This window comes from Glycine soja, chromosome 19 (assembly GCF_004193775.1).
Source record: "Glycine soja cultivar W05 chromosome 19, ASM419377v2, whole genome shotgun sequence".
Taxonomy (NCBI): Eukaryota; Viridiplantae; Streptophyta; class Magnoliopsida; order Fabales; family Fabaceae; genus Glycine; species Glycine soja.
The window spans coordinates 36,816,240-36,842,439 of NC_041020.1; the positions used below are offsets into that span (position 1 = coordinate 36,816,240).

General features: G+C 36.3%; 1 protein-coding gene across 3 annotated transcripts; it reads right to left on the bottom strand.

The window, feature by feature from the left end:
- Positions 1-3,902: 3,902 nt before the first annotated feature.
- LOC114399179 lies at positions 3,903-14,062 on the bottom strand. Of its 3 annotated transcripts, none has more exons than XM_028361308.1 (11): positions 13,913-14,062; positions 12,356-12,998; positions 11,573-11,750; positions 11,251-11,479; positions 10,289-10,428; positions 9,733-10,022; positions 8,967-9,179; positions 8,363-8,854; positions 6,048-6,704; positions 4,930-5,463; positions 3,903-4,739 (listed from the first exon to the last, which is right to left on the bottom strand). In XM_028361308.1, the coding sequence occupies exons 2-11, from the start codon at positions 12,629-12,631 to the stop codon at positions 4,515-4,517; spliced, it is 3,234 nt and encodes a 1,077-aa protein (XP_028217109.1). In that variant the 5' UTR covers positions 12,632-12,998; positions 13,913-14,062; the 3' UTR covers positions 3,903-4,514. The 3 variants fall into 3 exon arrangements, with proteins under 3 accessions (XP_028217109.1, XP_028217110.1, XP_028217111.1); XM_028361309.1 differs by having other exon boundaries at positions 13,918-14,051; XM_028361310.1 differs by lacking the exon at positions 13,913-14,062 and adding an exon at positions 13,745-13,847.
- Positions 14,063-26,200: the final 12,138 nt, after the last annotated feature.

Below are 26,200 nucleotides of genomic sequence, written 5' to 3' on the forward strand. Positions count from 1 at the left end.
AAGACCATATTGAAACCTCCCACGAAATCCTAGTTAATGATTCATCTCAACAAAACTCATACCAAATATTCGACTTGTGGAGCTTCCATTATTATACTATTATTGAAGTGAAAACCTTTATCTTCAACAATTCGAAACATGGCATTAGACATCATCATTTGCGCACTAGTAAATTACAACTGAGTTGATCCATGTTGCTTCTAGTGTGATTGTTAAACCACTCAACCCTCTTTAGTTAGCATTGCATACTTAAGAGATATTGAATGACCAAGCTTTTCACCAACCAAAATAATAAAACCCGGGTTATAATTCAAAATTTTAATTACGGGATTCTCTAATTTACTCCATATAAAAATAGGATTAAACAACCTCATCTCATCTTATTTCTGCAATTCTCTTATATACTTTAACATAATTGGTTACAACTATTAATTACATCAATCAAGTATGATAAGTTGCTTAACCTCATTTTTTATTTGAGAGTAAGATTTTGTCTGATAAAATTAATTGAAAAAGTAGTTAAAAGTTAGTTAATAGTCGAAAGTTAAAAAGTTGTCTTATTGAATTATAAGTGTTTAGTAAAATTATCTATTGAAGTAATTAGAAGATGTAAAATTACATATAGGATAAAAAATAATAAAATTTATCTTAAATATAATACATTAAAAAGGACATTCAATAAATGTTCAAGGACAAAGATTATATTTGATAAAATATTTAAGTTAATTTCTAGTTTTTTTTATTAGTGAAAAGTTTATTTGATCGTTTGATAAACAAGTTTTTTTAATAACTTCTAGATTTTTTATATGCTACTTAAAGTAGCATTTTTTAAAACATTGATTTCTAGCTTCTATCTTTTTATTTTATTTTCTTTTTGTCCTTAAAAATTTATTGAATTTCCTTTTTAATCTATCATATTTAAGGTAAAATTTTATAATTTTTATCCTTTATGTAATTTTACATTTTTTTAATTATTTCAACAAATAATTTTACTAAACACTTACAATTTAATAAGGTAGTTTTCCAGCTTTGAGCTTCCAGCTAACTTGTTAGTTTTACCAAACATAATCAAAAAGAAAATAAATATAAAAAATTAAAAGTTAGTGTTTTAAAAAATGTTATTTTAAGTAGCAGTTTAAAAAATATTTAAAAATACTAAAAAAATTCTTTTACCAAATAGTCAAATAAGTTTTTTATCTAATAAAAAAATATTAAGTAAATGTCTCGCCAAAACACACTCAATCTAGTGTAATCGGTAGTTTAATCCCATTTTTATTTGGAAATAAGTTAAACGACACTTTTAATTTCATATGTTTAATGTTTTTTCTTTATTAATACCGATGACCTTTGTGACCATGTAGGATTTCCCTTTCTCCACAAATGGAATTGTTTAGTAAACAAACTTGTCATGCTCACAAGATGATCTCACCGATCATTATTAGTTAAACAAGAACTAAATATTTCTTCAATTTTGACACCATAAACATTAACTATTTGTCGGTCTAGATGAAGTGGTTCAGCATAATTGCAAATGGAAAAGACAAGAATAGTGAAGAAGTGGGTTTTCTCCCATGATTGTGCACATTTCCTAAGTCATAAAACAATCTTCTTGTTCTTTCTCATCTTGGTAGTTTCTTTTAAAACACTTTCATGCCGCGTCGGGAAACGTCACATCATCAACATCAAATAATTGGTATCTGTTCCCAGACATACACTAAAATTTTCACATTGTTCATGGGGTTATCACATCATAATTTTTAGTGGATTTTTCACCTTTTGCTTTCCCTCGTCGAGACCCTCTTCCTTAAGTTGCCACTTGCCCCCACTACATTTCCAATCAACCTTTATTTTCTTTTTCTCTTCATTGCCATTGTTTTTTCTTATAATCTCCGTCTGACAAAATGTATGCTTTCTATGCAAAAGGAAAATAGAGCAAAGGAGCAGCAAGCAATTTCTTATTGTGCACAGGCTATTGATATTCCATGTCTCCCCTGTTATTTGGCTATAAAGACACAAAGCTAGGATAGTCTGTAACTGTAAACATATCACTGAAAAAGAATCATGTAACATTTGCCAGAAATTTAATTTATATAGACTCCTTATAGACATCAGTTGAGTATCAAATTAACCACTTGACAATTTAGTAAAGAATAGTTTAAAATTTTTATATATTACACATATTTAACCAATAAATACCTAAATCTATATTTACCCTCAGAATGCTCCACAACTAAGAGGGGAAAGTGACACGTCCATGTCACATATTTAACCAATAAATACCGAAATTTTTATATAGAGGTATTTTCTATAGTTCTTTGGTGGATGTATAACAATTAATAAGAATCTTTCCGAGATCCTCTGAAAAGAAAACAAGAATATCTTTCCGAGAGAAATGAAAATTAACAAAAGTAATTTCCTTTTGTGTGAATCTTGCTATGTGAGTCTTGGTGTGGTGGGAAATTTAACCACCTAGGTCCTACCAACAATTTACGTCCTATCATAGCGATAATCACATGCTTTTCTGTGTTATATTTAAAAAATAAATAGAAAATAAATAAATCTCAATTGCGTTGAATGAAGCGAAGAATCCAACGCATGGGGAAATTAATTCACCAATCTTTGTATAAAATATGTGCCACATAAGAATCCAGCCTACTGAACTGTTTTTGTCATGGCATAAGCATTTCCAAATGCTAGTAACTTTTACTAAAATTTTGGACATGTAAACATTCGTATAAAAGGTGAAAACATTCACCGTATATGACTATATGTACCTTATTTAAAAGTTGAAGAATACTCTTTTCTCCTGGCAGAGTTGAAGAAAATTAAACAGTACAGTTCATTATGAAGGTTTTGAATTAAAACAATAGTATTGACGAATTTTATTAATGATGGGTGGTTATATATATGAGGCCGTAAAGTAAAAATTGTAGGGAAACGGTTTACAAGGTAGAACTTCAACTGAAAGTATGCGCCATGTCCAATTATAGCTTCTAAATCTAAAATAGTAACCCTTGAATGTAAAAAAGGCTTTGGTAGGGGGATAAAAAGATAATTTGGACATTTTGAATTAGAGGATATATAATATGCCCAAAAAAAAGAGTAAATTTATCACACTGGGCTTATACACTATCGTTCAATACAAAATGTGATAATAAATTTATTAATTTTTATAATATTTATTTTAAAAATTATACCAATTATAATTTTTAACCAGTTTTTTTTATCGGCTAAATTTTTACCAGTTGATAGTATTAAAAAAAGCATAAAAAGTAATCATGAAAAAAGAAGATACAATTATGAATAAATAATAAATATACCAACAGCACAAAAATGTTGCATTGTTATCTAATAATTACTATACCAAGCATATTTTTATTATTGATTAATGACATAAATCCTTGATTTATATTAATAATAGTATATACCTGTTGAAATTTATTGCCCACAAGAATATAAAAAAAAATATTGAGTGTTTGTTTCACAAAGTGTTATTATATTTCCAATAACTAAAAATGTTATTTCTTGGTATATTAAAAAAACGTGTTTAGTTCTGTAAAAAAAATGTTTAGTTAAATTTAATATTCCTACAATTATTTTCTTAAATGCAAAAGAATTAAAATTAAAAACAAAAATAGAAGTTACATGTGTTGGAAAATAATTTTCCATATTTCCATGAAAATTTCACTTTCAATTGTTAAAGGCAAACCTACATTGATTCAAAGTAGACCCATCCGAATCACCCTAGTTTCAAACCTTCAATAATAATACCAAATATGGGTCATCTTTTCCTTTTCAATCACTCTTCATCCCATTATCTTTTCCTGCTGCCTAAAGTCAATGATGCTTAACCAAACCCAGGCAAAAGAACATAAAGCTTTATTTAAAATAAATAAATGAACTTGACTTGCAAAGCTAAAAGGTTGATAGTCTCTTAAATTGCTGGCATACAGAAAGCTTATAAAAAGCAATTTGAACAATTATTATCACTCCAAAGTCCAAATATTCCTCAACTAAAAATGGAACAACATCAAGGCAGTTGAGAAGGGTCACAACACTAGGTGGATGTATATAATACAGGGGGTGAGATTAGGGCTTGAAGCAACTTATTTGGAAAGAAGTTTCCTCTTATTCTGACATTCTTGAGCCTTGAAGCAACTTGAGTCAGGGAAATCTACCATGGCTGCCCTTGACATCAGGTTCAGGATCATTATTGACCAGTCTCTAACTTGAGTTGAGACCGTTAAAAATGAGTACATAAAAAAATCTTGGGTCATATACAGTGCTAGTTGGGAAACACAGAAAATGGAAAAGACCCAGATGCTAAGAAACTAAAACTACAATTTTTTATTTGAAAAAAAAGGATGTACACTGCAACTATCTGTACAGATTAATTCAGTTATTGTACTAACAAGGAAAGTGAAAAAGGATGAGAAAAAATGGTAATGCTCAAGGTAGAGGAGAACAGGAAAGAGCCCCTCTTGCTACTTTATTAGATACATTATTAGATAGCATCAAGATTGCTTTCTGACAATCTTGACACTACTATAGAAGCGCTTGAGATCTTTCATAGCCTTTTCCTCAATTTGAATAGAACGAATTGAGGATGGTGTTTCCACCTCAGGCTTGAACCAGCGACTCACTCCGGTTGTTTCGGACGGCGAGCCTTGACAGGTAGGGATTGAAAATCCAGCTGTTGTAGTCTTTGGACTGTGTGAAAGGCTTTGTTGTTTCTTTCCCTGTATTTAAAACAACATCCTCAATTAAACAGTAGACACTAGAAGTTACATAATACCAAAATTGAATTAAAACATGCATAGGCCAAAATGCATAATGAGCTATCTATCATCCACTGATTCAAAGCAGACATTACACAATTACAGCAGTGACATGAGGTTAAGTACATTAAATGAAGCCTTAAATCACAACCTGTTGCATTTGGATGTCCCTTAACGATGGCCGAGAAGGTTGGGGAGGGGTTCCTGAAGCAGCCCAAGGAGGGGTGCTTGTTTCTCCATCAGATACCTGGGAACTTCGAGATGAGGTAACAGGTATTGGGCTGGAAGGAAGAAATGAACTCAACTTTATTTTGCCGCCACTGCCAAAATCAGGAAGATCTTCCACCTTATCTTTGCTCCCAGCTGGTTTGTTTACCTTTATTTTGCTTTGTTCATCCTGGATTTCACGAAGAGAAGCAGAACCCTTCATGAACTTGGCCCCACCCCATGCAGGACCCTCATGTTTTGGTGTTGGTGGAGGGGTAGCCACCTCTTTCGGGGCTTCATCAAGAGCACCGCTCAGAAACATAGAAAGCCCACCCTTCTTGCTCTTCTTCTTTGAAGCCTTTGGTGATGGACCCTTGGCTTTCAGCAACTCTAATGCATCTTTCTTCTGCACAACAAAAGCTAAATCTTTTGCACCCTGGTCTGCTGTGATCTGTTCACACACGGCATCCTCTTCAACCTATCAAATAAATTTCAGAATTCTAAGCAATACAAGGAACTAAGCAACTAAGTTTTGTTGATAAGAGAAAGGAAAAGACAAGAACTACTTCAACACCTATTCTTCAAAATATAATAATATTCATGTTAAGATGTTGGTGGTGTTTCTTAAATGAACAATCTCTTCAAGTGAGATTTCCTTGGAAGATACAACTAGTTAAATCATATTGGTTAATGAAACGGACAAGGACTTCTATATAAACATTTCTTAAATGAAAAGCTCTACAAGCCTGAAAATAGGCTCAAATGTGATACTAAATGAACTACCCAAACCAGGAACTTTATAAGCAACCCATAAAGACTATGGAGCAATCTGTGAATTAACAGTACTTCAGACTGCATATCTAAGCCATAGATGTTCATCATTGGCAAACACTCTCAATAAGGGTCCAATCTAAAAATAACTGACTTTATATAGTCTAGTACAAATTACTTCTCCATGCTGGAAACCTTAAACCCAAGAAAATATAAGAAAATAAATTAAATGAAAATATGATTTCAACAAATATTTTTAAATAGTATGAATAGCACATTGAGTAAACCAACCTTTGAATCAGGAAACCCCATGATGTCAATATCCAACAGGTCCTCAGATTTGGGAATGGCTTCACTTTTAGAGTAAACAAATTCTATTTCTGTCTGCTCTATGTTTGATTTGCCACTCTTTCTCCTTTGTTTTTTGGATAGTTTACCCTTCTTACTACCTTTCCCTTCTGGTAACATAGAAGATGATTCTTTATTCTGTGATGTCTCAACAGGAACACCTAGCTCTGCAAGTGAGCTCTCAAGAGCTGACTTAGATTGAAGCTTTGCAATCTGCTGGTCATCAAGAAGATGTCCATTAGACTGCTTATCTTCAAGCATCTCAATCTGCTGCAACTTCTTCCTTATAGCTCGGACTACTTTGGAGATTTCTTTATTAGGATCATCCTTTGGGTGTAGAAAAGAATCTAGTCTGTGGACTTTCTCCAATTTCATGGGTTTGTCGCAAGTCCTTTGAAACTCTATCTCACTATCATCCTCTTCACTGTTGATGATGGCAGGGAAAGTAGCAGTTGGAGTAGGCAGCCGACGGTGACTCCATGGCTCAGATGATCTCTGGTCGAACAACCTCTCGAGGTTAGCCAGAATATCTGGTGAGGCACTTGCTACAGTATGTGATGAAACTGCAAATATATAATCAAGGTTGCGCATGACAATCTCCTGTAACCAGTAAACAATAGAAGCTTTAGTATAATAAACTACTGTACCATGTAAGGGATATATATCCAACTAAATATATCAGCAAAGATAAATTAAATTACAAGGACAGACTGCCTGATGGTAGAATAATACGATCTGTGTAATCTATCATGAAGATAATACTATAAATCTATCATGAAGAATACTAGAACAAAAACACTTGTTCATTGTACGGAATACAAAAAATGAAAAAAAAAAATATATATATATATATATAGCAAAAATTACCTCATAAAATTTGTAAATAATTTTTTCTCATAAAATACAGCATAGGAGGCAAAAAAAAAAAAAAAAAACAATTAACTTGATAGTGGAGGTCCAAATCAAGTAAAACAAAATTCCTCATATGCTTTTTATTTTATTTTCATCCACAAAAAGATGCAGGAAATCCATTCATATTCAAAATACACAGAAACTTTTTCCCTTCTATATTTTAGTGATTCATACAAATATATAGTGGAAGCACTTTTCCATTTCAAAAATAATATTTTATTTCAATGGATGAACATATGGTCATATACAAAACAAATACTACCCTAAAGATGATGCATCTTTGAAAGTTGAAACAAATGAAGTACTGTAGTGGCCTTATTTTCATCCATTTTAGGAGTATTTCATACCATATCTTACACAAAAATTATGGATTTTTGTGGATGTAGCTCTCGATATTTTTCTTATTGATATTTTTTTTTTCAGCCAGATTAATAATTTGGACTCATGCCACTTCAGACATATTCATTCATATACAACTTTAAAAAATACAATTGCATTTACAATTAATAATTATAAGCTGAAAAACAAACTGGCCATGCCAGAGTTATTGATATATAAAAGAGAAATATTATTAACCAACAAAGGTTGTACATAAATATGATTCAAGAAATCAATGATTTCAAAAGTATTAGTTACTACCTACCCACTTATTTTGAAATGAGAGAAATTATAGCTCAATAAAAATGTAATTTCATATCAAGTTTTTATAATAAATTCACAAAAGTTTAATCAAAACACAATATTGTGATGTATCAAAAAATAAACAATGATGTGGATAGAAAGAAATCTACTTGCTAAAAAACAAAGGCAGCAGCAAGTCTTTTTCTGTCGCTTAATTTATTTGTTATAGCAGTTTTGTAGAAATGTCTGATAGATTTATGGCAGTGACATTCGAAAGCATGAATTTATTGCCAATAATGAGATGAATTCTTTATTATTATCAAATATATCAACTAATCAATTTCAGTTCATACCACTTTCTTTAAATGCAGGTTTGTCAAATGGAGATCTTTAAGATGAAAAATGTCAGCATTTCTTTCATGCATGGTCTTAACTTTTGTGTGTATGTTTACATGTGATGCATGACATGTCATAGAAAAATTAAGAAGCAATAAATTATATAATAAATCTGAACAGGAAACCAAAGAACACATCTCCTACTTGATACATTATAATGCAAATACATTGTACAGCAGTCAAAACCAGTACATGTGATGCATGACATGTCATAAGAAAAATTAAGAAGCAATAAATTATATAATAAATCTGAACAGGAAACCAAAGAACACAGCTCCTACTTGATACATTATAATGCAAATACATTGTACAGCAGTCAAAACCAGTACCTCACAATATTTCTTCAAATCATCTGCTCCAAGAGAATCAGCAATCTCAAGCAGCTGTACGGCATTCCGTGGCTCCACTAGACACTCGGCTGCTACTTTTTCACAAAGGCTTTTTAAGCTAGGTATAGATCTCTGGCTAAAAGTATCATTTTGTACACTAGATATCATGTTACTGGAATCGATATCTTCAAATAAAATGTCTTCATTTAACTCTTCCATATCATCCTTGTTATCCAACTTGAGTTTCTGAGAATTCTCAATCATGTTGGGAGGGTAGACAGGATGATACAGTGAAGCCACGATTAGTAAATGTGTTTCGCCAACTGAAACTGATGTAGCCTTCTTTACACCATGCAACCGAGTTGCAACAAGGGGCTTATCCTTACCTTTCTTCCCATCCCACATGTAAACATCACCTGTAGCTGTAACTGCTGCAGTCCAGTACTTTCCAGCTGATATGCTCACCATATTCCTTCCGCACATAGCATATAACTGTTCAAAAAAAAATTAAAACAAAACGGGGGGAAGTATTTTTAATCAACATGTTTTGTCTCGGGAAAAATAAAAAACACGTGAAGAGAAAATTTCAGAGGATAATAAGAACCTGTTGGCATCTAAGATCAGGATCAGAGGAGACCCAATAAAATAATGCGCCATCATCTGTAAGAGCCATGCTGTGTACCATTCCAGCAGCTATAGAAACCACACTAAGCCGTTCCTTGCGGTGAAATTTTAACAGAGTGCTTCCACTTCTCTTTAAGTTCCTACTAACTACAACACGTTTTGGAGTAACAAGTCGATGACCCCAGGTAAATACCTGCAAAATATGGAAAATTAGAAGCTAAAGATAAAAACTAGAAAGTACTTTTATTTCCAAAAAAAAAAAAGGAAATAATGGAGAAATAAATTCTAACAAGTCAAAGAACCCACGTATATGCTTGAGATAAAACTAATAATGGGAAAAATGCTAATGTTTCATATCCATGTACCATGAAAAATTAAGTAGTTGAACTTGAATATAATTTTAGGAAAGAACAATAATACTATAATGGAACTCAAACTTAGGTCTTATCCCCCTATGTAAAATGTGTATATTCCAAAACTATGTAATACAGGAGCAGTAGAAAAGAAAATAATCAAACTTAGGTCTTATCCCCGCATTCATTTCATGGCTTCTGTTTATGGGTAGCATTTTAGTCCAGATTTATGCATAATGTTTAGGTGTGTCTTATTTGCAAGGCCCAAGGAATCCTGATGGACTTTGGTTTAGCCTTAAACGGAGGCCCAAATATGAAGATGGTAACTAGAGTTTCTTACAATTAAAAGAACTTGAATTTTTAACAAAATGACAATAATCTGCAATTAGTTACCTCGCCATCAGATCCTAATACAATTGTGTGATATTTTGCAGCAGAAACTCTGGTCAAAGTCTTTCCCTTCAAGGATTCAACCACACGTGGGGTGTAATTAGATGCTGAGTTTGAGGTTCCATAACCAAGCTGTCCCTCCCTGTTGCAACCCCAAGTAAAAACTTCACCTAAATCAGAAACTACAGCCGTGTGTTTGTTTGCTGCAGCAACAGCAACAATTCTTGACCTCAAAGAAGATACTTTACGAGGTGTGGGTTGTGTATCAACAGAAGGGTACCCAAGCTGTCCCTCTGCACAACAATGAAACAAGAAAATAGAGATGCCAATTATGCGTCATTCTCATTTTTCAAAAAATGCAGAATAAAGCATAAAGAAAGACTAATTCTTTCTCAATTAATCAATGATGATTGGTAGAAAACGATAAGTATACTTGATAAAACAAAAGGCAGGGCAGGGATGCAGGGGAAAAGATTATTTGATTGCAATCCAGTGTAGTTTACAGTAACAACTCACAAGACTCACAACTTATACAAACATGAATATTGTCAAGTTTTACCTCTATTGGATCCCCAAGTGAACACTTCCCCACCCTGGGTAGCAATAACCATATGATGCTTAGCTGCACCAATTGCCATCACTCTGCGGGAACCCAGACCAGAAGTCACCTGGCGGGGAGTGATGACAGCAGCTTGACCACTGCAATGAGTATAACAAACTCTGATTGGCAATTGTCCAAAAGCATTAACAGAGGACAACCCCCCCCCCCCCCCCCCCCCCCACATTACTCATCCAAAAAAGTTCAAAAAACCAATTGTAACTATTGCTAAAACACTAGCAAACAGTTCAACTGAAATAAGTTCCCATTAGCTTTTGCTGTGAAATTTCCAACATGATAAGTTAATAAAAATCACTATTTGAAAAAATAAAAAAGCTGGTTTTTTCTACTAATTTGTACTTCAAAAGAAAGCTGAGTAACTGCTTCTTTTTTACAGGTATAATGCCACAGTAAACCAATTTAGGTACCCAGAAAACACCATTAAAAATTAGTTCAACACCATGAACAAAATGTTTGAGACTAAGTACTTGAAATGTGACCATGCACAAGAATGTTCTACATCAGAAGCAACCAATACAATTATGAGCTTTATTGAGAATGTTTTTCTATTTCAAACGAGCATTTAGTTAGACAGTCAATTAGATTCTCATCCAAGGTATTCTAAAAAAGGAAAGTGAAGAAACCCAAGCACCTGGACCTGTATGGTTTGAGTATATATTAGTTTTAATTACAAAAATATCACCTTATTTTTACTATCTCAAATTTTTAAAAGATTTGTACAGGAAATGGTGAAAAGGCAAACACATGTTTTTTCAAATCAAACAGGTCACAAGGAGCTCAACGGTATTAAGGAACTTACTCAACCAAATTCTTTATATTCAATATTCATAATCAATAAATAGTAATACCAATACATAAAAAAAGCATGGTAATATGGATTCACACAGAAACAGACCGCATACCTGTGTATGTCAAAATCAGGATGCCCTAGACGGCCACCCCTTCCAAATCCCCAAGTATACACTTCTCCACGCGCAGTGAGTGCCACACTATGGAATTTCCCGGCAGAAATTAGCTTTATGAATGAACCACCGAGTGAATCAACTTTACATGGTAACTTCTGAATATGCGCATTTCCAGTTCCAAGCTGATAATTTGTACCACTGCCCCAACTAAAGACCTCAGTGGCCACTGAAGATGAACCAAGAGTCAAATTGTCATCCTATATAATCACTTTGTACTGGTGACAACAATCCAAAGCATTCCAAGTACAGAAATTTATACCTGAACTGTGGTCATTTCCAAGAACCTGAAATACAGAGCCAGATAAGAGATCTACAGGTATTCGAGATTTAGAGTCTTCCAGTGTAATAGAGGCACCATGCTGAAGAAGAATGCTTGCCGCGGCAAGATGACCAAAATGCAGAGCCCTGTGAAGGCTACTCCATCCTGACTCTCCATCCTAAAAACAACACAAGTTTCAGAATTAATGGATTCAAAGAGATAAAGCACTAGTTAGTGAATATTACTATTCGGCATCTTATAACATCAATTCCACTAATTCACCATAAAATGATAACTAACCTCAATAACAAGAAAGAAATTATAAGGACATTTCATTTCCTTACTAGTTAGGGTTGATGGTTTTATGACAAGAAGATTAATCTCATCTCTAAGTTTTGCATCTCAAAAATTCAATGAGATATACATCACATCAATGCAATACAAGTTAAACATTAGAAAACTCTAAATATTAACTGTGAACTTCCTTCCTAGGGAAGTTAAAAATTCATCTTAATTTATGCAGAGATTCCACCATTAGAATTCAGCTAAGGACAGCATGGCAAAGTAGTTTAACAACCATTCACCATTTGATGTGCAGAGTTGATTAGTTTAAAACATAGAGTGATCATCACAATGTATAACAAATAAACAATCATCCAATATGGTCTTGACTCTTGAGATCAAAATATGAAGGAAGTAGAGTAGCAGAACCAATGCCTCTTATAGATAAGGGTAAGCAAATAAGTGCCCAACTAGAAAATGCAGAAAAGAGAATTGTCATACTCGGGCATCAGGATCAGCACCAGTGGCAAGAAGCCTCCCTACAATGGGAATGTGGTTTCTCCAAGTTGCAATATGAAGAGGAGTCAGCCCAAAGGTGTTCCTCAAATTGATATTGCCCCCACTCTTCTTCAGTGATGCCAAGGCCAGCTCTACATCACTTAGAGATCCCTCTCGCACAACAAGCCACAGATCCTTCTGAGATCCAGTACATGAAATTTTGCGACCTGTTGTCTGCAAATTCGGCTTTTGTACTTGAGGGGAAAGAGCTACTTCCATTATTACGAAATGTGAACTCCAAGTATGTTAGTTATCTTTAACGATATTATTATTATTATGATATCTTAGATCAGAAAGATGACTCCAATGGCTCAGCAGTTATATTCCATAAATCCACCACCGGATAACATCTAGAGCTGGATTCTCGAAAACTACTTCATCTCCAGACTACACTGGAACATCTAGAAAAAATAGCCCTGAACCTTTAGTCCATCAGTTGATTCTCACTAATCCATGATAATGTAAAATAGTAATGAAAACATCAACTAGAGATATCCAATTATACAAGGAATTGTCCCTTTACTATATTGTCAACTGGCAGCAACCATTGGTAAATCCCAGTATGGTTCACAGGCTACAGAGAAACCTGTCGTAAACAGAAACACTGATAATGTAACTCATCTTTCTGGGGAAAATAATATTTTTTGGGGAAGAAAGGCATAAAAGCATGCAAAGGCAACTAAAGTCTACACATAGTCTCAGTCTCTCAAACCATACAAGCTGCTAAGAACCAACAAAACACAAATCAAACAAGTCTCGAAAAGAAGTCAATCACTAAACTGACCCTGTGAATGGTACAAAAAGACAAAACGCAAAAATGTATTATAAATATAACTTCACAACAAGACCACATCATCACAATTCACAACAAAATGTAACGAATTGTAAATTGAAACCAGTGAGATTGGTGGAAATACAAGATCCGTCGGTTCAGCAGTTCACAAAACTAAAAACCATCATCTAGATTATTAGAATTGAAACAAAATTCAGACATTGGTGCAACCCTTTAGCGAGGAGAAAAATACAAAATTTGAAAGGAAAATACTGAAGAATGTAAAAAACAAATTGCATTAATCATATTCAGGAGAAGTTTCACAATTGATCTATGCACTCAAAACCTAATTCACCACTCTCCCACCCAACCACCATTTCCAAACTCAACAATTAGACCAAAAAAATTAAATCAGGAAATGACGACAACCTCAAAAGAAAAAACACCAAGCAGTACATCTCGAAAATCACAACAAGATTAAAACAAGTGCAAAAACACAACCTTCCAAAGAAAAATCACAGGACCCAAAACCAGAACAACAACAACAATGTAACACCAACCTACATAAACATTTCGCTGGATCACCCCTACCATACCCAGAAAATCATTTTCCACACGAAAAAAATGAAAAATTGAAGAGACCCAGATGGCCACAAATCGAGTAAAGTCAAGAACAGAATCAGAAGTGAAGAAAAAAAAACGGTAAAAGAACGAAAAGGTAACCTTACCTTACCCGATGACGTGGTGAGAAACAAACCCAAAACTAAGCAACGAATATATAAGAGAAGTACGTCACAATAGTTAAGCAGAAAGGATTTATAAATGGTGACGATTTTCGTTACCAAAGAGTATCGAAACCCAGAATATACCCTCTCTCTCACCAAAGCCGTGAGACCAAAAAAATGCCATAATAAAAATTAAATTTTTATTTTACTTTTATAAATAAATGAATTTCTTTCGTTACAAAAATTGTATGTGAGAGAGAAGAGAAGACAGGGAGAGAGGGGAGAACAAGGAAACGGTCCCATCCAGGAGGGGTAGTTTCGGAATTTTGGGTGGTTTTTCCTTTGGACAAAAACACCCATGACTCGCGACTCGCGAGACTTTGGTTCCAACGACGAGGTCTGGGTGGTCGCTTACTCCAAACACTGCAAATTTTTTTCCCCAAAACAAGTGTTCCAATATGACACGTGGCTGATTCTGGTCTGACGCGTGGTTAGAAGACCTGAGCTGTAGGACCACACAAGAAAAAAGAAAATTTTCTTTTAATTAAAAAAAAAAAGATTTTTTTTCGTTTTCATAAACGAGAGACATGTATAATGTGTATGAATAAAAATAAATCATGAATTAAAGAAAACGAGAGACATGCATGTTTTTTTTAATCAGATGCATGTTTTTCAAAATTTATTTGATTAAAATATATTAATAAAATTATTATATTTTATAATAATTATTTTAAAATTACACTTAATTTCACTTTTAATCTTTATAAAAAAATTAAATATGATTAAATTATATAATATATATGTCAAATAACACATCAATTATCATGTAAACATATATACGAATAAAAAAAAATTATCGTCAAATATTATTATTCAATGTCACATTAATAAAATTTATTAAATATTTAATAAAGAGGAATAAATTCTCACCATTATGATATCGAGGATTTAATTTATAAAATTGAAACATGAAAATAAAAGTACAAAAATATATTTATTGTATTAAAATTATAGAAATTATTAAATATTTTTTTAGGCATTTATATCTTATTTTATTATTTCATTTTACTGAGAATTTTTTAAAGGAATTAATTAAAAATTAAAAAATTAAAAATTAATGAAAATCTATATAAGAATATATAAAATTCTTAGTAAAAATAATATTTTTTATATAAATCTGACTTTTCATTTCTTAATTTATGTATTTTTATATTAATAATATTTATTAGCACTCTCCTTTAATAAATACTAAAAAATATTCTCAAGCTATTGTTAGAAATGCAAAGAGTATTTATGAAATATGTTTAATGAATTATCAAAAATTAATTATTAATTTATATATTTAAACATATTTTTATAAATATATAAATATTCTCGGGACGTTTGTTATCATGTCATTAATTATAAACATGTATGCAATACAGTTATTAAAATTAAATATTAAATAAATATTACAAGGCAAGTTCTCTCGTATACTATTGTTTTATATGCTCACTGTGATTTTTATGTTTCGATAGTTAGTGTTGTAACTTCTGACTTTTCACAACTTTTTGCTATGGGATATCTTAGGATGGAAAAAAAGATGTGCACCTCGATGACACAAATTATTTTCTGATATACCACAAGTCCACTTTTCTATTGGCAGCTAAGAACTGCTCAAACCATGGAAAGGTTGAAACTTTTGTAGCCAATGGAAGATCAATTTATTATTATGGTCAGAATTATTTTAGAATATTGAATGTGAATTCTCTCCCTTGGTTTTCTTTCATTTGTAATCCGTATGCTTGTATTCAAAGAAAATTAACGTATGTTTGGTAATTTGGCCGTGGGATGGAACAGTTATTATGGGTCTGGATTTTTTTAGATATTTAATATTGAATGAAGCAAAGTAAAATAGAATAAAATAAAGAAAATATTATTATATTATTTGAAAAGAGAAAAAGTATTATACATTAACGGTGTAAAAAAAAAAAGGAAACATATATTTAGAATCATTTATACGACATTGTTAAATTGTTAAATTGATACCTTGATGATTTAGAATCACATGTAATTGAGTGAATGTGTCATTCAACAAATTGAAAATATTTTTGTTTAATGGATTAAATTTAGACCAAAAGTCTTGTGGGATGTAAAAGAATAAAGATATAAAATTGAAGTGTGCATTGTGTATTGAGAGATAAGTGAAAAAGAAAACATACCAATAATGAAGGAGTCACTTGTGTGATTACGAATAAGAATAATGGGTGAGGAGGTTACAGAATCAAATAATAAGTGATAGAGGAGGTTACAAAATCATAACCATGAATCATGGATAAGTTACAAAATCAAAACCGTAGCAATTGCACTATCAATGGATCATGGGTGAGGAATTTGATAACGATGGATTATGGGTGGGTAACTACACACTCTCGGAGATATGGGATAGCCACACAATCACTTTTGGATTACAAAATATTGATTTCTTTTAAAAGAGTTAAAAAAAAAAAATAACAATGTCACATTTTAACATTTTTTAAATTAAATTAAGACTAACAATGATGTCGTATGTTCAAGAAGTGGCGTGAATGAGAACTTGTGAGGAGGATAATTAGAAACGTCAACATGAACAAGAAGCGGTGTGAACATGAACGTCAATCCTAATTTCTGAGAGTAATTGGGACGATATAATTAGACAGGATAATTTTGGTTTTACAATTAAAATGTTAGAATAATTTTGTATGTTAACAGAAGAGTGAAAGTAATGTACAAAAAAAGGATAGGATAGGTGATCTTAAATGACTCATTGATTTCCACTTTACTATTTTCTTTTAAGTTTCCTTTAATTTTTATTGTCGATAGATATAAGAAGCTTGAGGTCCTTGGTGAAGACACCTATGGAATTGTGTACAAAGCCAAGTATTGCAAAAAGTTGAAAAAATACAACCTTAGATGATTTGTAAGATAAAAAGATGCATGATGCTTGCTTAATGGTAAAAACTAAATAACTGAGAATAAGTTTGCAAAAACGTAAGAAGTACCACTTCCTCATACCCAACTATACTAAGTATATAATTCTTCCAAAATAATTATTTAATGCAAAGATGATAAAGTAATAAACCCCAAAGCAAGTTGTTGAAACAAACCTGTAAATGCAAACTCAAGAACATAAAACAATTAAATGCATTTTTCCTTCCTATATTACTCTAAGGCCGTACATGAATTTATATGTATTTTACTTTGATTTCATAATTTTCTTTGAACCAACTGAAAGTAAAGACCCAATTCACCTAACCTAGAAAAGAGAATGAAGGGAAAATGACTTTTTCAGTTTGCCTTTATCAGAAAGTTTTGGGGGATTTTGTGGGTATCAATGGCTTTATACACAACTCCATAGGTGCCTTTGTCCTAGGACTTCACGCTTCAGATATCTATCAACAATGGGAATTAAAGGATGTAGAGGACAGCGCTAACAGAATGGGGTGAGAGAGGAAAAAGGAAGTCCTGCTAATGTAGAATTTGGAAAAGAGAGAGGGGAAACTATACTGTCCAAGACCCACAAAATTTACGTGGCACCCTACTTGGCACTTAGAGACACGTGTCAACGCTCCATGTTAGCTCTGTTACAGGAGCGCGAACGCCTGGCCCTTAACAGTCGAGGTCCCCAACAAACAAGTTATCTCTAACCTATTAATATTCAAATATATTTAAATATCTTATCTATTGACAGGTATTAAATTATCTATAATGTCACACATTATTTATAAGGTATGATTATCTTCTACCTTTTATCTATAAGCAAATATTTATCTCTAACATTATCTACAAGCTCTCGACTATTATTTACAAGTCAAAAATTATCTACAAGGCTACAACAGCCCCTACAAACAAGGACCAGCAACCATGCTCAACTAATATAAATACAGGTTCCATCGAATCCCTCCACACGACTTACTCACACACTCAGCACACAACAACAATCTCGTGTCCCTCTATCTCTTTCGCTCATACAAGCCTCATTACAACATATATACTTGCTTTACTTTTCTCACTCATATTCTTAATTGAGCATCAGATTCCTTTGTTTTGCAGGTCCCCTCCTGTCAAAGACACCTTTCCAAGCCGACATGTGAAGTTCAGGACCCCACTCGACCACGTCAACCCTAACGTGTCACGATTCCAGATTTTGGTAAGCACATTTGGCCCCCACTGTGGGGCCGCAGTAAAACATACCTCATGGCTTCTCGTCAATCCTCTCACACTCATCCATGATTAGTACTCGGTCTGGCCTCAGACGCAAGACCCCTCTCATAGACTCCCATCATCATTTGGCAGCTATGGCAGACACAAACACTCTACAACAACTTCAAAACCACATCACGGAGATGGAGCAACGCCATGAGGAAGAGTTGACAAAGCTAAAGGTTGACTATGACCAGTTAGAGGCTCGTGTCAGACGTCCTCAGGGCGACGAGCAATACATCCACACCTTGCCTGAATGCAACCAAGGGGAATCACACCCCCAACGCACAGGCAACACTGCAGAAGATCTGAGCCTTTTCCACATGCACGCTCCAGCAGCACAGACTGTCCGTCGACATCCTTTTGTCGACCACATTATGGAGGCAGACATACCCTTGGGGTGGAAACCACTCAACCTCATGAAGTACGATGGGACAACATATCCAGACAAGCATCTGGATGCCTTCTTGATATAGGCAAACCTCTACACCAACAACAACGTGATTCTATGTCGTGTCTTTCCTACATCCTTTAAAGGAGTAGCATTGACCTGGTATGGTGTACTTCCACCTACGTCCATAGACAGCTTCGGCACCCTCGTCAAATGATTCAGTGCGCAGTACATAACTAGCAGGTCTCATTGCATGACATTGGCCGCCTTGGCCAGTCTGCGACAAGTAAACGAAGAGTCCCTCAAAAAGTTCATGGACAGATTTGGGTGCATGGTCGTCCAGATCCAAAATCTCAACCCCAAGGTAGCATTGCATTCTATGCTTCTCGTCTTACGCCCCGGCAAGTTTGTAGGTAGTCTGTGTAAAAAACCATATGGTAGCATGGACGAACTGTGCTAACGAGCCAAGGGCTACATCTAGATGGAAGAAATGTCCAGATTCCGAAATGAAGTTCGCCAAGCCGAGCAGAAGCGCAACAAGCACGAAGCACACACCAAGGCCGACTCGCACAAATCGAACAACATGCACAAGCTAGACAAGAGTCAGCCTTTCTCCAAAGGGTCCAGATATGAGCGTTACACACCCCTAATGACCAATCACACCATAATTCTTGAGGAAGCATTCAACCTGGAGGTACCCATTTGACTACCCCAGATGAAACCTCCCCGGTCGGGGTCAAACGCAACCAAATACTACAGATATCATCGTGGTATTGGTCGCAACATCGAAGACTGTTGGGCCCTAAAGGATAAGATAGAAGAACTTATACAAGCTGGATACTTAGCCCAATTTGTTAAAAGACTAGACAACCACCAAGCAAGAGCAAGACCTGGAGGACATCAAGAGGAGCAGCACAAGAACCACGAAGCAAACAGAAAGAAGAATAGAAGATTGATCTAGACAAAGACACTAGCAACGGTGGCGTGAGCGATAACTCCACCAGAACAGGAACCCACCCAGCACATCAGAGGTGTAATAAACACCATCGCTGGCGGCTTTTCATATGGAGGACAGTCCAGCCAATCTTGAAAACGACACTTGCATGCCATCCGGGACATCGACATTAATTTTGTTGATGCACCCTTACAACGAAGTCTCCCTCCTATCACCCTTACGGACAAGGACTTCAAGGGCATCAAACCTGTCAACCAAGATGACCCCATGGTTGTCTCTATAATCATAGAAAACTTCACGGTGTCTAGGGTCTTCATTGACCAGGGCAGTTCCGTTGATATCATGTACTAGAAAACTTTCCAAAGACTTGAGGTCTCACCTATTCCATCCCCATGCAGGTCCACTCCTCAGCTTTGCAGGTGAGAGAGTCGAGATCAGAGGCTACGTGGACTTGATGACCACCGTTAGTCAGGGCAAGCTCTCCAAGAGTTTCACCATCAAATATCTACTGGTTGACACAAACACACCATACTTTGTATTAATCGACAGGAAGGCACTCAACGAGCTTGGAGCCATAGTTTCCACACCCCATCTATCAATGAAATTCCCTACACTAACAGGGAAGATTGTAACCATCAATGCTGACCAAAAGCAAGCACGACAGTGCTATGCAGAGAGCCTGAAGGTAGCACCATATCCTCCCATCCGAGAGTCTGCTATGCCTCACCACACAGCGGCTAAAGGTACTCAAGTCATGACAATAGACGAAAGGTCTCAAATCCGAGCCCTGACCATTTATCAATCCAACCTGGGTAGAGAATTTAACATAGATCCGCAAGATGACACCTCCGATAGAGGCTTGAAGCCAATCGAAGAGCTTGTCCAGCTACAACTTGGACCTAAACCGAGGCAATGCACACAGCTCAGTAGGGACCTCACCAGTCATGAGCATCGGCGCATCATCGACGTGCTATGCTGAAATGCAAATTTATTTGTCTGGTAGCCATCTGACATGTCGAGGATCCATCTTGGCATAATCTGCCACAAACTGGCTATCTTCCCCCAAGCCAAACCTATATCACAGAAGAAAAGGAAGATGGGAGAAGAGTGACATAAAACCGTCAAAGAAGAAGTTGACTCCTCCATGTAAACTTCATCAGAGAGGTCAGGTTTTCCATTTGGCTCACCAGCGTTGTCATGGTCAAAAAGGCCAACAACAAATGGTGAATGTGCAGTGATTACACTTATCTGAACAAGGCATGCCCCAAAGACGCATACCCTTTCCCCAACATCGGCAGGTTCGCCGATAGAGCATCCGAATTTCAGGTGCTAAGCTTCCTAGACGCCTACTCCATATACAACCAGATTAGAATGCATTCTCTGGACGAGGAGAAAACGACATTCATCACTAAAGATGCCATCTTTTGCTACGAGGTCATGCCATTCGGCCTCAAAAACACAGGCGCGACCTACCAACTACTAATGGACCGAGTCTTCAAACAACAAATTGACTGAAACGTCAAGGTATATGTGGATGACATGGTTTTTAAGTCTCAAAGCATACCCCCAACATATGATGGACCTGGAAGAAGTATTTGGGGAACTACGAAAATACGACATGCGCCTCAACCTTGAAAAATGTACTTTTGGGGTAGGTGGCGGCAAGTTCCTCAGCTTCATGATCATGTACGAAGGGAATTATGCCAACCTCGACAAATGCACTGTCATACTGGAGATGCACAGTCCCACCAACATTCAAAAAGTCCAAAAGCTCAACAGTAAGCTAACATCCTTGTCCAGGTTCCTCCCAAAGCTCGTTGAAAAGGCAAAGTCATTCTACAAACTACTCAAAAAGGCTGAGCCCTTCTCATAAGACAAGACTTGTGAACAAGCCTTCCTGGCTTTCAAGAAGAGCATTGCCACATCACTAGTTTTGAGTCGACCTAGGCCAGAAGCACCCCCGCTCCTGTATCTCCTAGTAGTTAATAAAGCCATCAGCTCAGCCCTCGTACAAGAGGAAGGGAAGCACTAGCTCCCTATCTACTTTACCAGACGCATGCTTCATGACACCGAGAAGCGCTACCAAATGATTAAAGGTGGCACTAGCATTCATCACCTCAGCCGACGACTCAGGCCCTACTTCTAGAGTCATTAAGTGGTAGTCAAGACAAATTACCCCATCAAGTAGGTTTTGGGAAAGCCTGAACTCGCAAGAAGAATGGTAGCCTAGTCCGTCAAATTGTCAGAGTTCGGCATTGATTAGGAACCACGCGGCCCAATGAAGACACAATTCATGGCTGACTTTCTGGCAGAATTCGCTGGAAACGAAACAACCACCCCAGACTAGTGGACCCTTTACGATTACGGTGCATCCAACGTAAAAGGAAATGGGGCAGAGATCATCCTCGGAGGCCCTGATAATATCACTCTAGAGCAAGCCCTCAACCTCAACTTCAAAGCCTCGAAAAACCAAGCAGAGTACGAGGCGCTCATTGTAGGTCTGAAGCTAGAAAAAGAAGTCAGAGCCAAGAAGCTACTTTGCTACACAGACTAACAACTTATCCAAGGACAGGTTGCCAACACATACCAGACTAAGGAAACAGTGTTGCTCAAGTACTATCACATAGCGAAGTCTCTCATCGATAATTTTGAATGTTTCAAAATTTCCTACATCCCCAAGGAAAGCAATACCTGAGTGGACCTACTCTCCAAGCTAGCCAATACCAAGAAGGTCAGGCACCTCAAGACCATCATCCAGGAGATGCTCCAAACTCTCACCATAGATGCTGAGGAAATTATGGTCAGAGAAGAGGAGGAACCAAACTGGATGAGCCCCTACAAAAGCTTCCTGATTCGTGGGGTCCTGTCACCAAACGAGGACGAAGCCCAACGCCTCAAACGAAAGTCCAACTACTATGTCATCCTTGATGGCGAGCTATTCAAAAGAGGGTTGACAACATCCCTACTTAAATGCCTAAATAGCCAATAGGCATACTACGTCATGAGAGAACTTTACAAAAGGATTTGCGGTCTCCATACCGAAGGATGCTCCCTAGCCACCAAAGCGGTGCAAACTGGCCATTACTGGCCAACACTCAGGGCAAATGCCCTCGACTTTACCAGGAGTTGCAGATGATGTCAAGAGTTTATAAACCTACCACATACTCCTCCTAACAACCTTCACAGTCTTAGCTCCTATTGAGCCTTCACCATGTGGGAAATGGACATAGTGGGACCACTACCAAAGGCCCCAAGAGTTGTCAAATACTTACTAGTCGCCATTAACTACTTTACTAAGTGGATAGAAGCAAGACCACTTTGGGAAATTACGGCCAGCGAGGTGGAAAAATTCACTTAGAAACACCTTATCTACAGGTACGGCCTCCCATACGACATTGTCACTGACAACGACACTTAATTCAAAGCTCAAACTTATGAAGACTTCCTAACAAGGCTAGGCATTAAACACCTAGTCACCTCTGTCGAACATCCTCAGACTAACGAACACACAGAGACAGCTAACAGAGTCATCGTCAGGGCCCTACGAATTAGACTCGACAAGTCTAAAGGCCTATGGAAAGAAGAATTGTACAACATACTCTGGATGTACCACTGCACACCTCAGACAGTCACCAACGAAACTCCTTACCGACTTACATATGGCACAGACGCTATAATCCCCGTAGAAGTCGGGGAACCATCGACAAGGAGACTACTATTCCAGCAATAGCAAAATGAAGAGAATATAAGGGTGGAACTTGAAACCACCGAAGAAATCCGAGAAATGGCGAAGATTAGAGAAAAAACTTCCAAACTTCGAGCAGCCAGAAGATTCAATAGAAAGGTTCAACCGCGAGCCTTCCAACCTGGCGACCTCATATGGCGAATCCGAGGTGAGGTCAAAAAAGATACCCGAGCAAGAAAGCTTGGCCCCAACTGGGAAGGTCCCTTTAGGGTCACAACCAACCTAGACAACAGAGCGTACAGACTACAAGAGCTGGATGGCAAAGCAATCCCACAAACGTGGAATGCCATCCACCTGAAGTTCTACTTCAGCTGACCTACTTTCTAAACCCAACGTTGTACTCTTTTCCCTACTCAAGTTTTTTGTCCCAAAAATAGAAAAATCAGGATTTTGGCTTGAAGGGTTTTTAACGAGGCACATTTGGGGTAATCAAGGGAATTTCTACTCAATTAAATACATTGAATAAATTCTACTTCCCTTCCTTTTCACATTTCTCTTTTCAAGACAAGAGCATCCAAAGTCATACCTCCAAGGCTTTTAAAACCCAAGGTCCGTCCTTGGTGAGCCCTTCTTCTAGCATCATGACTCCAATGTGTGCCACCCACGATGAGTGACACACATGCAAAAGTGTGTCACCTTGGTGACTCTAGTACATGCCACCCACGGCAGGTGACATGTGCACACGAGCACCCTAATAAGCCTCTAGTGTGTGCCACGCATAGCGAGTGACATACATACAAGAGCATATTACTATCACGACTCCAGTGAGTGACACACATGCAAGAGCATATCACCTTGGTGACTCCAGTACATGCCACCCAGAATGAGTGACATGTACGCACGAGCACCCTAACAAGCCTCTAGTGTATGTCACCCATGGCGAGTGACACACATGCAAGAGCACAACATCATGTCTCCAATATATGTTACTCACAGCGAGTGACATATATGTAAGAGCACATTATTAAGCCTCCAATATGTGTCACCCACGCTATGTGCGCACGGGCATATTGCTATGACTCCAGTATATGTCACCCACGATGAGTGACATATATGCAAGAGCATACTATCAAGCCTCTAGTACGTGTTATACATGGCACATGCGCACGAGCATCCTGCTATGTCTCCAATGTATATTGTCCATGGCGAGTGGCATACATGCAAGAGCGTATCAATACCACGACTCCAATATGTGCCACCCACGACAAGTGATATATATGCAGGAGCATATTACCATTTCTCCAGTGTGTGCCACCCATGGCGAGTGGCATGTATGCAAGAGCACGGTGCCCAAAACCTAGGTTGGACAATTCCCTGTTCAATCCTCCAAAGGGCTTGCAAAACCCAAGGTCCACCCTTGTTAATTCCTATTAATTTATACATCCATGTCTTCAGTACCTACCACTTTCTAAGAGGCGTGTATGCAAGAGCAAGCTTGTTCATCTCCAATACATGCCACCCACAACGAGTGTCATGTATGCAAGAGCACATCACTTACGTCGCACGCAAGACTCGTCAAACCCAAGCCTCGTGCTTGCTGATCCTTACAGGTCCACAAAATCTAAGGCCCATCCTTGGTAAGCCTCGACACAGCTTCGTAGGCTTGACTAAACCCAGGACAAACACATCCCTGGGTAAAGACTTTTTTTCATACCCTTTGTGTTGCAGGATCTTAGTAGCTGTTTTGTCAGTATGTGAGCGGATTGCTGATGCTTTTATATCATGGTAATGGATACTATTATCTTTGAGTGGATTTTCTGTATTGAAAATAAAAAGTTTATTGTGCTTTCATATTAAAACAATCAAGTTGTTCTTCTTGAAGGGTCCCAATGTATATAGTGAAGCTAAGTTGGCATTTGTCATATACTTGTGGTACCTGAAAAAAAAGGTATGGAATTCATTATCGTGGTAGAATCTAAATATCTGATGTTGCTCTGTTATTTTCTTCTCTTCAGCTTGATGGTTGAATTTAATATCATTTACATGTGTTAGGGAACAACATATGTGTATGATTCCTTCTTTAGACCATATGTTGCAAAACATGAGACAGAAATTGATCGCAACTTGTTGGAACTAAGGACAAGGGCAGGAGATACTACAGTTTTGTATTGGCAAAAAGCTGCTAGTTATGGCTAGACTAGAATATTTGAAATTTTGTAGTATGTTGCTGCACAGTCAACACCTTCGCCACGCCCTGCTCAGGTATTCATTGAGCTTGTCTTGGTTTCTCTATTATTATGTTTGAGATGTGGCTTAACTATACATAGCACTTTGGTAGTTGAAACCTGCCACATAAGTCTGAAGAAATTTTTTTAAAAAAAAGCATTGCATGTGGGATCATGAATTGGGTGCAAAAATGTGTAGCTTTTAATAATTTTGGAGTGGCGAGTTGGAACAACTAACAATCTCACGTGATTTAATTAAGATATAGATAAGCTATGTTTATGTGTATTCTTAACTGGAGCTGAGCAATAATTAGAGCATTATTAGTTGGTATATAAGAATTGTAGAATCACCTTGATTTTGTGTTTTCGGTTTTCATGATCTTGAGGTGACTCTATTCCGATACATACATAGAAAGCCCATAATCAAATCAAGACCAAATAATGTTCGGATACTTTATTGCCATTTGCCAACGCTTAAGGAAACTCTTTGTTACATTGGGGTTTTTTTTTTTAACAATACAACCCAACTATGATACTCGTAAATGCTAAGTTTGAAATAGGAATAAAATTTTGTAGAAAACTAAATTAATAAGCATTGAACCGGAAGGTCCTTAGACTTGAATTAAAGTTGACATTTAATTTGGCATATATATTCGAGATGTGAATTCTATTTTTTCATCTCTTTATATTTAATGACTTTGTTTTTTTATAATTTAGTTTCCAAAAATTAGTAATATTTTATTTTATGTTACGTTGGAAAGCCACACTTTGATGGTTTAAAAAAACAAACCAAATAATAATAATAATAATAATG